Source organism: Sander lucioperca, chromosome 10 (assembly GCF_008315115.2).
Source record: "Sander lucioperca isolate FBNREF2018 chromosome 10, SLUC_FBN_1.2, whole genome shotgun sequence".
Classification (NCBI taxonomy): Eukaryota; Metazoa; Chordata; class Actinopteri; order Perciformes; family Percidae; genus Sander; species Sander lucioperca.
Window position 1 is genome coordinate 25,174,198 of NC_050182.1, and position 15,121 is coordinate 25,189,318.

Genomic DNA, 15,121 nt, shown 5'->3' on the forward strand with positions numbered 1-15,121 from the left:
GACGGCCTTCCTACCACAGGCAATTAAACTTTTTAACACTTCATCACTGAGTGTGAGATAAGACTCATATACATCACAACTGCACTGGAAGCACCTTGCACAACCTTGCACAATAGGTTTATCTACATCCTATCATTACTAGTCAAACAGTTGTACATTTTTACTCCCCAACTTGCACATTAAGTTTATCTATATCTATTGAAACAGTTGTACATTTTATTTCCAAATTGTATATATTTTAAATATTGCTCATGTAGTATTCTATTATTATTTCATGTATATTGTTTCCTATTATTTATTACTCTGTATATGTGTTGTGTGTCTGATATTTTGCTGCTGCAACACCGTTATTTCCCATTTTTTGGGACCAATAAAAAATCTATCTATCTAGATTGCAGCCAATTACCTTCTCAGAGGAGCGGATGATACGCTGCAGTCTGCCTTTGTCCTTAGCAGTGGCAGCGTACCAGATGATGATGGAGCAGGAGAGGATGGACTCAATGATGGCAGTGTAGAAGTGCATCATCATAGTCACCAGCAACAACAGGTTGAACTTCTTCAGCTGCTGCAGAAAGTACATCCTCTGTTGGGCTTTTTTGATGAGGGAGCTGATGTTCAGCTCCCACTTGTGGTCCTGGGAGATGATGGAGCCCAGGAAGCGGAAGGACTCCACAATGTTGACTGTGGAGTCGCCCAGGGTGATGGGGGCGGGTGGGGCTGAGCCCTTCCTAAACTCCACAACCATCCCCACTGTCTTCAGAGCATTTAGCTCCAAGTTGTTCTGACTGCACCAGGTCACCAGGTGGTCAATCTCCCACCTGCAGGCGGACTCATCCCCACCAGAGTTGAGTCCAATGAGAGTAGTTTTTTTTAGCATCTCTCACTGCCTTACTAAACCTGTACTTTGACTCTTTAAACCAGTCACTGTCTCTACTACTGAATACCTCTTCTTTCACCAACCTTAGCTGTCTGTTTAGCTGTGAACCAGGGCTTGTCATTATTAAACCTCTTAGTGGTACGTGTTGGAATACAGCTGTCCTCACAGAAACTGATGTATGACGTCACAGCCTCTGTGTACTTGTTCAAACTGTTGTTAGCAGTCCTGCAAACATCCCTGTACAGTCCAAACACACCTGAAGGTCCACCACAGCTTCACTGCTCCTCTTCTTAGATGTCCTCACAACAGTTTTAAAAAGTTTTAATTTCTGCCTGTATGATGAAATCAGGTGGACCATGGCATGGTCAGAGTGTCCCAGTGCAGTGCGGGGGACTGTGTGACATGCATGGTTGACTGTTAACTATTAACTGTACATTGTGTATATAGATATGTTTCATTTATTCATATGGTTTTAGTCATAATTACAATTTCATCACAGGCAGTCCACTACAGACATCTTAATGGCATTATCAATTGAAGGGTTATACCCCGATATTGTCATATCAAATTGGTCTACAACACCATGGTCGGAGCTATGGCCATAGACAACGAAATGTTTAGTAAGTAAAACTAGTCTCTTAAACATCGAGAGTAAGCATTTTGGCAAAAACTCCATTCAAAGTGTATATAGATTCTTCTATTTGGTACTGTTACAAGTCCTGACTCAAAATGTTGTATTCACATTCTGTGTAAGCACAGTGTAGTTGTGGTAGACTAGCTGCACTGTGCGCTCAAAGGAAGAAAAAAAAAAAAAAAAAGGCCTGGTAAGCAAAGAGTTCTACTCCATTTTCTACAGTCAGGTTTTAACAGTTTATGATCAACAGCCAGAATGTACAGGCTTATTATACAAAGGCCTAGATTTGTCCAGGCATGACCAAAACACACAGTATGTTGATGATGACCCAACAGTCGTCACATGATCTTACTGATTGATACACTGCACATGCTAATGATTTATCCTTTATCCAGACCAAGTATATCAGCAGGTTTTATTATAACATTTAAAAGATTAATTCATAAGACATGACAATTCCAAGAAGGGGCCTCAAGAATTAAATGTAAAACCCAATCTATCACTTATTTCACCAGATCAGCTCACAATGAAAGTTGTTTTACCTCCATCTGATTTATCTCTTGATCAAAAGTCTGATGTGATAACACAGAGCTTCTGGATTTTAATGTTGTGCCCTGGTCAGTCACTCCTACCTTTCAAAAGATTTGAGTGTTTAAATGCAGACATTTAATTAATTGCAGGCTAGGAATGTAATGTGATCCATTTATTATAGTATATGGACTAGGCTATTAATACTAGCGCACCAATTTCTAGAACAAAGCATCAGATTCTGCATTATGCTGTAGATGTATCTAAAGTTAGTTAGATTCTAGTGTTGTGATTTTCTGTGTTGCTTCAACTCTAGTTATTGTACAAAATGCACTAATTACTATACCACTGACAAAGAAGCTTGCTTTGTTCAGACATTTTTATGTTCAATATGTTGCAAAGTGTGATATCATTGACATCATAATCGTGCATCCACTGGCTAAGAAAAACAGGCAGATTAAGTAAAAATGTCAGTAATTGTCACCGTTCAACGGTTCCATTGCTCCTACTATGTAATGACCCTGACAAGCTAATCTTGCTGCACTACATTGAGTCACTTGCATGAACAAAATGGTCATTAAAGTGTCCACATTTTTCTCGACCGATGCTTTAAACAGTGGAGAGCAGTGTGCTCAAAGATAACAGTAGGTAGGTGAGTCTACCAGTATGTCTAAGTATATAAGCGTTGTTTTGATGTAGTGGACGGACACTATGATAGGTGGACAGAGATTGAAAATATTTGGGTTTCTTATATAAGTAAGAACAAGTAAGGGCAAAGGTACAACTGTACTGTCCAGTGTCAGATAAGGCATTCTTTTCATGGACGGAAGTTTTTAAAGTAAAAACATTTGGACATAGAGAGCAGGTTAAAGATAAAGCGTTGGGGCCAAGCGAATCTCAATCTCAATTTTATAGCATTTCATGTTTAAGAATCTTCTCTGATTTTTTATCTGATTCCTTTCTCTCATTAAAAGGCAAAATACAGGTAGTGCTTCTCTGCATGCATACCTCTATGTATACATCCAACACATGCACCTGCACACAAAAAAACTCCATAAACATTTGATTGTTCTTCCCTCTTACTATCCCAGGCTGTGCAGTTTTCATGCTTCTCACGCTGAGCGTAATCCAACAACTGTGCAATGAGGCGCATTTTTCATCCATTTTTAAATTTGCTATTAATCCCTGCAGTCATGCTCCAATGATGCGTGGCTTGGTTGGTTATCCCTTTCATTAAACCCCAGAAAAGCAGTTTCTGCTATCCAGGCTATTTTAAGTCTCTCTAATACTCCACACTCTTTCAGAGTATAGATGACAGCAGAGATTACATAATTCAGTAGAGTGCTGTATCTGTCAATCAGCTCAACCACCCGATTAGAATCTGGTAATCTTCACTCCAGAGTCACCAACGATGAGACGAGCCATGGAAGGATGAACCTGTGAAACATTGAGAGATCAGAAATAAAAATGATTACCAACGATAAGTCTCATAGTAACTCATTAACATAAGCATTAACACTTATTACTGTAGAGGCATACAGTTAAAAATACAGTGCTAAAAATACAACACACCTCTCCTTACTGGTTGGGAAAAAATAATCATGTGTTTTAACATCAACCACAATCAAAATACTATCTCGGGCACAGCCCTACAAAGTTTATTACAGTTTCATGAGCATGTGCTTTATGAATGGATGGTAATCAAAACCCCTAACTTGAGCAAACTAAGTGTCACATCCAATCACCTACAGTTAATACACTCAGATCAAAGCACTTCACAAGTGCATTCAGTATGTACCAAACACCACTGACCTGTGCTTGAAGAGGCCCATAGGGCACCAGTTCTCCATCCACAGTGAGTGTCCCCCGTGTAGACAGAGGCTGCAGCCTGAAGGCCTTACAGGAAATATGGCTCACATAAGGCGAGCTGACGGAGTGGTGGTTTCCTCTTTCCATGGCAAAGAACAGTCTCAGTAGAGTGGCTCTGGAGATCCCCGCCCGCACAAAGGTCAGGTGGATCAGCCCATCGTCAAACCTGGCCTGGGGTGCAGCATGAAGATCAGCCCCGAGGTGAGACTGATAAAGGGCCAGGACCAGGACAAAGTCCCCTTCAATGGTGACCCAGTCTCTGGTGGGAAGGGGTTGGTCGAGGGGAGGTAACAAGTCATCCCGAGGGATATTTAAAGGCAGTGAGACAAAAGGACGGTTCTTCAGGGATCCTGCTGGCTCAGCAATGTCAAAGTTAAAAGATGAGGACGGTGTGCGTAGAGAGGGTGAGGGCGAAGTGGAATTTGGGGTGTTAGGACGGGGGACGAGGTAGGATGAAGAGTGTGGGGAGGCACATGAAGGGGAAGATGGGGGTGTCGGAGAAAGAGACAGGGAGAGGGAAGGGAGTTTAGGGGGGAGGGAGTTTGAGTGGGAGTGCTGGAGGAGAGAGAGGGGCCTCGGTCGGGAGGTGTTCTGGTTTTGGTCCAACGTCTTGGGCTTGTTAGAGAAGGGAGAGTGACGAAAGGGAGAGGAGATGGTGAGAGATCGCTCACGAGCAACGTCCAGTTGGTAGGGTTCTTTCTGGTAGTAGGTTCCATTCAGATCCATGTCCTCTACCCCGTATGAAGTGCCCGAATCTGTGTCAGCCTCCCGACTGAGAGGCTGGTTGAAGAGAGCGTTGGCTATCTGGCTTGAAGGAGCTGAATTCTTTCTCAGTGCCTGTCTGGCTTTCTGGAGCCCATCTTGGTAACCCTCTGGCTCTTCATCTGTGTCTCGCCCCATGTCTACCCCACGGCTCTCTCCCGGCTCTATTGCATGCAACGCTCTCTCCCCCTCTGCAGAACCACCACTGCCTTCCCCATCCTTCCCCCTATCCTCCTCCTCCATCTCACTGGAGTCTTGCTCTACAATTCCCTCATCTTCCCTTTCATCCTTGATCCCCTCCAACCTTTCTATCCTTCCCATATTGCAGTCTTCCCTTTCAATTGATTCTGAACTCTCTGAACATGTCCCTGATCTCCCCTCTTCTGCCTCCATCTCTACCTCTCTCTCTCTGTCCTCTGCCAGGCTGCTTGCCCTCACCACGCCAGTTCCTCCTCCCCTAGCCCTCTCCCTTCTTCTGTCCCTTTCTCTCTGCCTCTCCTCTTTTTCCCTCTCTCCCTCACCCCTACGCAGGCTCCTCTGTTCGCTGATGCCCATGTCAGAGCAGGTGCGATGGATGGGCGTTCGACAGAAGCCATCCAGGCCTTCTGTGATACTGCGGGAGAGGGATCTCCTTGGCGGAGGAGGTGTGGCGTCTGGTGATGTGGTGCTAATAGAGGGAGGCAGGTAGGACAGACGACCCTTGTAGGATCGAAGAGAAGCGATGCGCACCAGGGTACCCAGGGTGAAGCGAGCTGAGCCCAGGCCACGATACCTGGAATCAGGAAAGTAAATCATTCTTTTGTAATAAATCTGTTAATACATAAAAAGTGATATTTCAGGATAACTAGAGTAATGCTTAGATGAACAAAGCCAACAGTTGATGTTCTTACACACCCACCTCTCACTCTCAATGTCCACATCGGACACAAAGCCCCAGGCAACAGAGAGGAAAGAAAACAGTCTCCTGGGTGCTGCAATACGACTGTTGGTGGAGGGAGAAGGGCTTGTTGTCACAGAGACCACGTCCATCGGTCGAATACCGCCTCGACAAATCAAAAAGCAGCAATTCAAAAGGAGGGGCTCCCGAAGGCACATGTCATACCTGAGGGAGATATAAAGAAGACAACACCTCCTGTCAGTAAAGATAACGAGAAAACTGTACAAACAACAGGTCAATACAGAGTCCTTTCGCTATTCAGAGATTTCTAGGCCTAGATAACAAGGTGATGACAAAAACAGCAACATAGTGCTCTTTTGAAAGATGGCATGTCAAATGTGTGATATAAAAGAGCTTGACTCGGGCAGGACCTAATAATGCGTAAATGTCCTGTGTCTGTACAGCAACCTATTAACTTAACAGCACTATTCTCAGCAAAGATGATCTAAACTAAGAAAATAATAGAAGATACACTTAAAGATGGAAAATGGTTGTCAAGCAGTTGCAAAGTATATACTGAGAAAATACAGAGAATATGTATTATACGATATCCTTAATTACCACTTTTTGTGTTCACAGAGCTTAGACTGAAAACAATTCTCATCTTGACAGATACCTGATAATTATTCATCAATAATTATTGATCTGGGATCAATAAAGGATTATCTTATATGAATGAGATACATGCTTACCCTGCATGGTGGTTGATGGAGCCAGCCAGTGCATTCCCGGAGCCACAGGGAAGAATGCCAACAGGTGTTTTTATAGCTTGTTCCCAGTCAGGACGCTCCATCAGCCCATTAATTACCTGCAGGAACACAACACAGAAAATTCTGAAAATCATATCGGTGGACACAGTTTAAGCTGTAATGTACATGTATGTGGTATAAAAACACACAATATCTTCACTGTTATATTATTCCCCCCCTTGAACATACCCCTAAATTCCACGATGCTTAGCCCTCCAACAAAAGCGTTACACACCTCATGCAGCAGGCCATCTCCAGAGATAATGATGATGCCATCCCATTCTTGGAGCGATAACTCTCTGATAAGCTCTCTGGCATGGTTCTGACGCTCTGAGACAGATTCATTAAATTAACACCGGGTATATACAGTGAGGAAAATAAGTATTTGAACACCCTACTATTTTGCAAGTTCTCCCACTTAGAAATCATGGAGGGGTCTGAAATTGTCATCGTAGGTGCATGTCCACTGTGAGAGACATAATCTAAAAACAAAAATCCAGAAATCACAATATATGATTTTTTAACTATTTATTTGTATGATACAGCTGCAAATAAGTATTTGAACACCTGTCGATCAGCTAGAATTCTGACCCTCAAAGACCTGTTAGTCTGCCTTTAAAATGTCCACCTCCACTCCATTTATTATCCTAAATTAGATGCACCTGTTTGAGGTCGTTAGCTGCATAAAGACACCTGTCCACCCCATACAATCAGTAAGGATCCAACTACTAACATGGCCAAGACCAAAGAGCTGTCCAAAGACACTAGAGACCAAATTGTACACCTCCACAAGGCTGGAAAGGGCTACGGGGAAATTGCCAAGCAGCTTGGTGAAAAAAGGTCCACTGTTGGAGCAATCATTAGAAAATGGAAGAAGCTAAACATGACTGTCAATCTCCCTCAGACTGGGGCTCCATGCAAGATCTCACCTCGTGGGGTCTCAATGATCCTAAGAAAGGTGAGAAATCAGCCCAGAACTACACGGGAGGAGCTGGTCAATGACCTGAAAAGAGCTGGGACCACCGTTTCCAAGGTTACTGTTGGTAATACACTAAGATGTCATGGTTTGAAATCATGCATGGCACGGAAGGTTCCCCTGCTTAAACCAGCACATGTCAAGGCCCGTCTTAAGTTTGCCAATGACCATTTGGATGATCCAGAGGAGTCATGGGAGAAAGTCATGTGGTCAGATGAGACCAAAATAGAACTTTTTGGTCATAATTCCACTAACCGTGTTTGGAGGAAGAAGAATGATGAGTACCATCCCAAGAACACCATCCCTACTGTGAAGCATGGGGGTGGTAGCATCATGCTTTGGGGGTGTTTTTCTGCACATGGGACAGGGCAACTGCACTGTATTAAGGAGAGGATACCGGGGCCATGTATTGCGAGAATTTGGGGAACAACCTCCTTCCCTCAGTTAGAGCATTGAAGATGGGTCGAGGCTGGGTCTTCCAACATGACAATGACCCGAAGCACACAGCCAGGATAACCAAGGAGTGGCTCTGTAAGAAGCATATCAAGGTTCTGGCGTGGCCTAGCCAGTCTCCAGACCTAAACCCAATAGAGAATCTTTGGAGGGAGCTCAAACTCCGTGTTTCTCAGCGACAGCCCAGAAACCTGACTGATCTAGAGAAGATCTGTGTGGAGGAGTGGGCCAAAATCCCTCCTGCAGTGTGTGCAAACCTGGTGAAAAACTACAGGAAACATTTGACCTCTGTAATTGCAAACAAAGGCTACTGTACCAAATATTAACATTGATTTTCTCAGGTGTTCAAATACTTATTTGCAGCTGTATCATACAAATAAATAGTTAAAAAATCATACATTGTGATTTCTGGATTTTTTTTTTATAGATTGTCTCTCACAGTGGACATGCACCTACGATGACAATTTCAGACCCCTCCATGATTTCTAAGTGGGAGAACTTGCAAAATAGCAGGGTGTTCAAATACTTATTTTCCTCACTGTATGTATGTTATACATAAATGTATTATCTGTCTTTGCCTTTGGATGTGTTACCTGTCTGTATAAGGTTGTAGCTGATGTTGGCCTCTCTGATCATTGGCAGGATATGGGTCTGACACCACTGCATTGCCTGGCCTCTCCCACTGAAGGGATTGACCAATAACAGTAGTCGCCTGGGACGAGGTAGCAGACTTCTTGAAAATTCTGTTTGAAAAAGAAGGGAGAGCATGGATAGGTTAAAACTCACAGAGTTGTTGTCCAGAACAAAGAAAGGAACTAGAGTTTCACTGCAAAGCAAGCCAACTGGGATCTGTCATTACACAGTGTGGCCCAACCCTGGACTTTGAGTGCATTCAACCATTTAAACTTCATTCATTTCACCTCACAAGATCTCATAATGCTGGCACAGAAGAGCACGTAAATCATTTAAATTAAGACACATGGTAAAGGACACAAGTACCAGTCACGATATAGGAATTATTTTTTCTTTCTTTTTTGCATTTTAAGAAATTATATAAATTGGTAACATAGTTATACTGGAGTAACAAAGCATATAGAAACATATTGATATAGGAATTTAATAAAACAAGGTGGTGAACTAATAAGTCTTGAATTCTGTCCAACTGGGGCACAGAGGCAACACTCTACTCCACTTCACTACTCTTTCATCAGCCCAGGTATGAAGCTTAGAATAAATAAAAAGCTTCTATAGTTAGCTCTGAACATCTATCTAAAATTTAGTTTGGTACAGATGGATCCCAGCGATGCAGGGAAGGAGATAAAATAGCTGCACTCTCAGATAATCCTGGATTATGCAACAAACGACACTAAGGCAAAAACAGAAAACCCAGCTAACCACAGCTATAATGTTCAAAGGCCTAAAAACTAACAGAATCAAGACAGCAAGAGATTCAGAAATGGACTGATTAGGTTAGAGAAGTATAACAGCGAGATAAGACGGAATGAAGGCTATGTGAGCAAAGTGGAACAGAAACTCGGGGTCAAACAGAAGGCTGGCAAAACTGAGAAAAATAGGGTGAACTGCAACCGTGTATAAAGGAGGCAAGAGCAGACAAAGGGCAAACAGAGGATTGGGGGGAAAAAAAGTAAAATGAAGGACTTTTCTCTCTGTTGGGGGAAGGAGACAATGATGTGGTAAAGAATGAGAAAAACAAATGATGGACAGATTAATGAGAATTATGGGTTAAAGATTAAGTCTAAAGAAGAGAAAGGAGAGAGGAGGAGATGGCAAAAGAGTGTGATGCATACAGTAGGTAATGTTGAGAGAAAGATAAATCAAAACAGTCTAAAGTAATCACTTGCGATCTCTTTGATTATTGAGGCTGGGGGGGGATACAGCGCTTGGGAAGAGGTGGCAAGCTGCAGCAGCCCCACCCTATGTCTCATTTGACACTGAATGATACAGACCGTGTGTGCAGGACAGATAAGGGCAGAAAAACAAAGAAGTATCAGATAAATGTGTGATGTAGTTATGTGAAACAAACAAAGAAAAATAAATCCAAACTCTGAATAATACATCTCACAGCCTCTTATAGGGTCTATAAGTGTTAATCCCCCTTTGTTTTTGCTACATAACCCCTAGAATGCTTAACTACTCCTGACACCATTTGTGTTCTCATTGACTAAATATGGGTGACCAGGGTCTACATTAAGTTCTGGGGGCTTTATTTCTCTCCCCAAAAGTCCCTGATCAGAGGGTCATTCCTGAGTACAGGAACCTTCGGGGTGGGGTTTGCAGGGATGACTGCTGCTGATTGGTCAAACTCACACAGCACGGCTGCTTAAACTCACCGACCGCTTCATTCATAAAACAAGGAAGTACTCTCATTTTGATTTATGACCATTTTAGGACGAGGGGAGAACCTTTCTCTTTGTTTGATAACATTAAAAGTAATTGTATACTCTGCTGTTGGCTTACTGACTTATTTAAAAAAAGACAAAGAGACAAAGAGAGACAAAGAGAGAGAGCCAGCAGCCACGCTGAACTGCCGGCTGCAGATGTGTGTCTTGGGTGAGAAAGAGAGAGCATGGCGGTGCTTGGAATGAGAGAAATAAACCCTTATTTGGTGATGATGTCTCAGTGGTTGCGCTGTAAAGCACAGTGAGACAAAATCTATTTCGTGTTTTTAGATAATACGGGCGGGTACACTGAACTGCAGGCTTTCCTAATCTTCACGGGTCTTTAGACCGCGGTGGAAACGCAGACAACAATGATCTGAAGGAACCTTTGAGTTCCTTGAAAATAGTTGTGGGGACATAAAAGACCCCAGAACCTTTTGTTGAAACGTGGCTATGCTGTACTCACAGAAAGGTCTTGGGTCACTGTGACATTAAGCTATACTTAGCAAGCATTTACAAAGGAGGCATAAATCAAGGCGACATGAGGCAATATTGCGTGGTTTCATGTAATAAACAGGAATTCAAGACTTATTCATAGAGACAAACATTAAGGTCAGCCAAAGTAAATCACACTACGTCATCTACTGTACACAAACCATGTTGTCCTTTTGATAAAGACGTTCACTGTAACTTCACACTATATCAATGCACAGGATTATTAATTTTTAAAAAGCAAACTTGGGGTTTAAGGGAAAAGCAGCATGGTTTTCAAAAAGTTCTCTACAAGTTGAATGTCATAACCGACAACTAAAACAGGTGGCTGCTAGAAACATTAAAAACTAGGAAAATTCTTTCACTTAATTTCTTTAAAACAGTGCAGTGAGGAAATGTATGCAAATTGAGGTCAATGGGCTACTACCATGACCAGAATGGTCCTGTAACACTATCCAACAACCATCACCCAACCTGGACAAGCAAGCCTCTGGTGAGACACACACACTCACCTGTTTCAGCAGTGACGGTCACACCTCTGAGTAGACACTGTACAGCAGCTGACCACCTCTCAGCTTCAGACCTGCTTTCTGCCAGGTAGGCCCTCACCTGCCTGCGCCGAGACACCCCTTTCCGTCGTTTGCCTGGCGGGTACCAGTACAGCACCAGGAGAGGGGGCGCAGGGGCACGAGGGCAGCTGCACCCCACTAGCTCTGATAAAGGCAGCAAGAGACGGGCTTCCTTCCCCAACCGTGGTGACAGCCGCTGGATATGTATATGGGTGTGGGTGAGGGTCAAGGCATAGTTGGAGGCTGGAGCCGGAGTAGGGGAGGCAGCGGGGGAGAGTCTCCCCGGACCACCAGGGCTGTTGGGGCAGCTGTTATTGTTGCTGTTGCTGCCTGAATCCCAGCTGGCAAACTGGCCATGAAGGAGGGCTTCTGCTGTGCAAGGTGAAGATGGTTCAGGAGATCGCATCCTCACTGCTGAAGTGGACAAGGCTTTTACAGGAAAAAGTTGGTTTAACAAGCTTTAGGGTCGTATTTTCTACAGTTAGAGGCTTGTGGAATTCGGCAGCTCTCGTACGATTTGGAGGGAAAATCAAAATGTATCTGGATGTCAGTCTGAGAGCTTTATCCCTGAAATCTCCTCAAAATCATTCTGCCTCGTCAGTGTTTGGATTCAAGAGACAATGTCACACAAAAAAATCTGCTCTTAGTTTGTTTCCATCTGTCTATTAAAGAGGTATGTCTTCATTTGAGAAGGAAACTCCAGTTCAAAGGTTGTTCTGTTTAGAGTATTTATCCAGTGAAGATGGAAACTGCTGAAGATCAGTCTTTGTGTCACAGTTAGAAAGCTCCCATCAGTTTGATCTGAAGAGCCATCAGCTTCTACAGTTTACTGCCAGTGGAAAAATGAGCAATACTTCAACATATTCAAAGACAATAAAACTTAAAAATGTATATTTTCCCACTACAAGATAAGTAATGTAAGCAAAATTGTTCTTCACAAAGATCGCATAAGTAAAAAAAAAAAAAAAAAAGAATGTTTACATTACAACTTAAAGCCGCCTATTGCGATAACAATATTAGGCAGCTGAGCAGCTCCTCTACATTAACAATAAAACTTTAAATAATTACACAAATGGACAAAACTAAAATTCTTGGTTGCATTGAAAAATAGATCCATTAAGTGTGAATAAGAAAAACAAACACACCTTGTTTAAACAAGAAGGCTACAACAATTAAATTAAAGCACAAGTAAAGAATTCGGTAGAGTATGTTGGATGGTAAGTGCTGGCCGAAACGTAATCAATTCCTGCAATGATATGATAAGTGCAGACTTTTTTCAAGACCTTTGATACCTCTATTGCTATCTTTAATCTCTGTGATATAGGAGGCAGACACGAGGAGTGACTAGGTCAGTCCTCTAGACAGTAGTGTGATACATTAAAGTTTCATGCAAACAAATACTCCTGCATACTATTTCATTATCTGTTCTCCACAAGGAGAGTGTAAACACCAGGTAAGACAGGTGGAGACTAGACAACGAAAAAATAAAAACAGAAACCTAACAAAAGACAAACAAGGAGACAGTTCCAGGTGGGCTCTTTTCATTTGTCTATGTCATGGTAATGTCCTTGAGTCAAGCCTCACGTTCCCTCCCAAAGATCTTTATTCCTGTAAGAACACAAAGGTGGAGAGGAGGACACAAGTCAATACAGTGGAAAAAAGGAACTGCAGAACTTTAATGTATGGATGATCCACATGACATTTTTTTAAGAGCAGATGGGTAAGAAATTCACATTAAAGAAGGGGGCCCACTAAACTAAATAAATTATTTGTTTGCCTGTAATTCACCTGGGATTTCACTGTACAAAAGGTGAATATTTCTGTATCACAAGTACAGAGGAGAACTGTCATGATAAGAGAAAAAGATTACGGTTACAGGGTGAAGCAACATAAGACCAACCTTGCCCATTGACCCCAAGTGCGTCTTTGTACATAATGACTAACAGTCACACATCCTCAACCGCCTTGCTGAGACACCACATAATTATGCATGCAATGTTGAATGAGAACGACCACATCTGGTTGGTATTTTCTTTCTTCTTTTTTTTTAAATAGGGCTTTTGTGTAACAGGATTTGGGGAACCAGTGTCTCTTTCACAATTTGAATCTAGGATTGAGATTTTGCAAATTGCTGACCTACATTGTACTGGATTTTAGAGGTTTTGCAATACGCATTAGCATGAAACAATCTTTGCAATCCTAAATTGTTCCCAAGTTAATAAACCATCCAAGTCAGCAGGGTCCAGCTAATTAGACTTTAGTGTGTCAAAGTACAACAGGACTATCAGCGTGGGACTTCGGTAGTCTATAACGTTACCCGAAATTAATAAACTAGTCACATTCTTCTTTCAAGTTTTATAGCAGCCCGGAAACACTATGCATGCTGCGGTGCAGACTAAATCAATACTTGGCTGATGCCCTGTCTTGATTAAACACACACAAAAAGTACCCCAGTGATGCCCATTGTTGCACCTTACGTCCTTGAAATGCAGGACGGGGACACCCAAAAATAATATCGGCAGGCTAATTTTGTCCCTCACACAATGGGTCTGTTGTTGAGTGACTTCGGGGTATTTTGGGCAGGTTTCGGTTAGCTTCGGTTAGCCAGCGTAACAACTTAACTCTTGCTGTACGTTAGATTAACAGTTACAGCACACCTAAGCTGAAGATACATTTTCATAAATGTTGCAGCCTATGAAAAAGCTACCAACAATCAAAAAGCGTTAAAAGTCACGAATCCTAACGTTAAATCAAGGTGATAGAGGCTGTGCTAATGTTGTGACTACAGTAAGCTGACCTGCCTGCGCAACACAGCAGTCAGTTAGCAGTGGCTAGCAGTTTACTACTTAACATGTAGCCTGAGTTCAAGCTAACTTACTGCATTATTGACACTCTATTCTCTTCAAAAATACTAGAAATCACCATGGGTGCACTGACAAGCCCCAATTTTACATTTTACGTCTCGTTTATTGATTTGTTTAAGGAGGTAACGTTATCCAAGTTAGCGCAGATAACGGTGTATCACAACGTTACCGTTAGCTAATGATTCTATCAAGCCGGAGTAACACGAACATTTGTAACTTTTAAAGAGTTATATTTTTACCAACATCCGCTTAGAAGGAGCCATGTTTAATGTTATATATCAAGGTATAAGACCCCAAATTACCTCATCTTGTCTCCCCCCTCACGACGAGAGTCGCTTGCTCTGAAAACTGTAGCTCGGTGCAGGAAGTGTCTGGAGACGCAGCAGCGGCAGCTTTGAGCGGCGGAGCGGAAGTCCAATGGCGATAAGGAAAACATTGCAACACCCAGCGACATTCTCCTATCATTGACAGACCAACACTTCCTGGCCAAGTCTTGTTTTTTTTCCGGCCAACTCATCAGTAATGATCAAACGTCAGATTTCCTCAAAACTTCAGTGAAGGCTGGAAATGGAAAGAATGGGTTACAAGTAAGGGTAAAAAAGTTGTAAGGTCGCATCGAGACCAAAGCAAGCGATTCGGCAGGTTGGCTTACCGTTTACGGAATGGGACTCACATGGCCTGACAAGTGTTCACCGGTTACATTACTGGCCACCGCAGCGCGATGTCGGGTTGTTTTTTCCAAGTTTAATCCCCTAACTTCTCGGTGCAGGCCACTGCGTTTTTCCAGCACCCCCTTGCAGCCTTTAAACGCATTGTCCTTATTCAAAATGAGAAAGAACGGACAGCTGTGTGTGTACCATACAGTCTATTGTGTGAACATAGCCTAAATGGGAGATGTGCTAGCTTCATCAAAGTCCTCTCCTGTGATGTTAATCAGCATTTGACACGTTATGCTTTTAATCAGTGACAGATGTTTTTGCAAGGGTATGCAAGCTGTCCAATAAAACACAAA

The 15,121-nt window shown here is 42.6% G+C and overlaps 1 protein-coding gene across 1 annotated transcript; it reads right to left on the minus strand.

The window, feature by feature from the left end:
- Positions 1 to 1,315: 1,315 nt before the first annotated feature.
- On the minus strand, positions 1,316 to 14,685 carry sphk2 (sphingosine kinase 2). The gene is made up of 8 exons (XM_031299423.2): positions 14,412 to 14,685; positions 11,189 to 12,853; positions 8,379 to 8,528; positions 6,592 to 6,686; positions 6,300 to 6,415; positions 5,569 to 5,772; positions 3,852 to 5,442; positions 1,316 to 3,476 (listed from the first exon to the last, which is right to left on the minus strand). The coding sequence occupies exons 2-8, from the start codon at positions 11,649 to 11,651 to the stop codon at positions 3,414 to 3,416; spliced, it is 2,682 nt and encodes an 893-aa protein (XP_031155283.1). The 5' UTR covers positions 11,652 to 12,853; positions 14,412 to 14,685; the 3' UTR covers positions 1,316 to 3,413.
- Between the last annotated feature and the right edge of the window lie 436 nt (positions 14,686 to 15,121).

Bases quoted from the DNA above. Each gene is read 5' to 3' on its own strand.
- sphk2 (XM_031299423.2), bottom strand. From the start codon at position 11,651: ATGCGATCTCCTGAACCATCTTCACCTTGCACAGCAGAAGCCCTCCTT. The intron at 5,773-6,299 runs GTAAGCATGTAT...TATCTCCCTCAG, and splicing joins TCCATCAACCACCATGCAGG to GTATGACATGTGCCTTCGGG. The intron at 3,477-3,851 runs GTCAGTGGTGTT...AATGTTTCACAG, and splicing joins ATGGGCCTCTTCAAGCACAG to GTTCATCCTTCCATGGCTCG.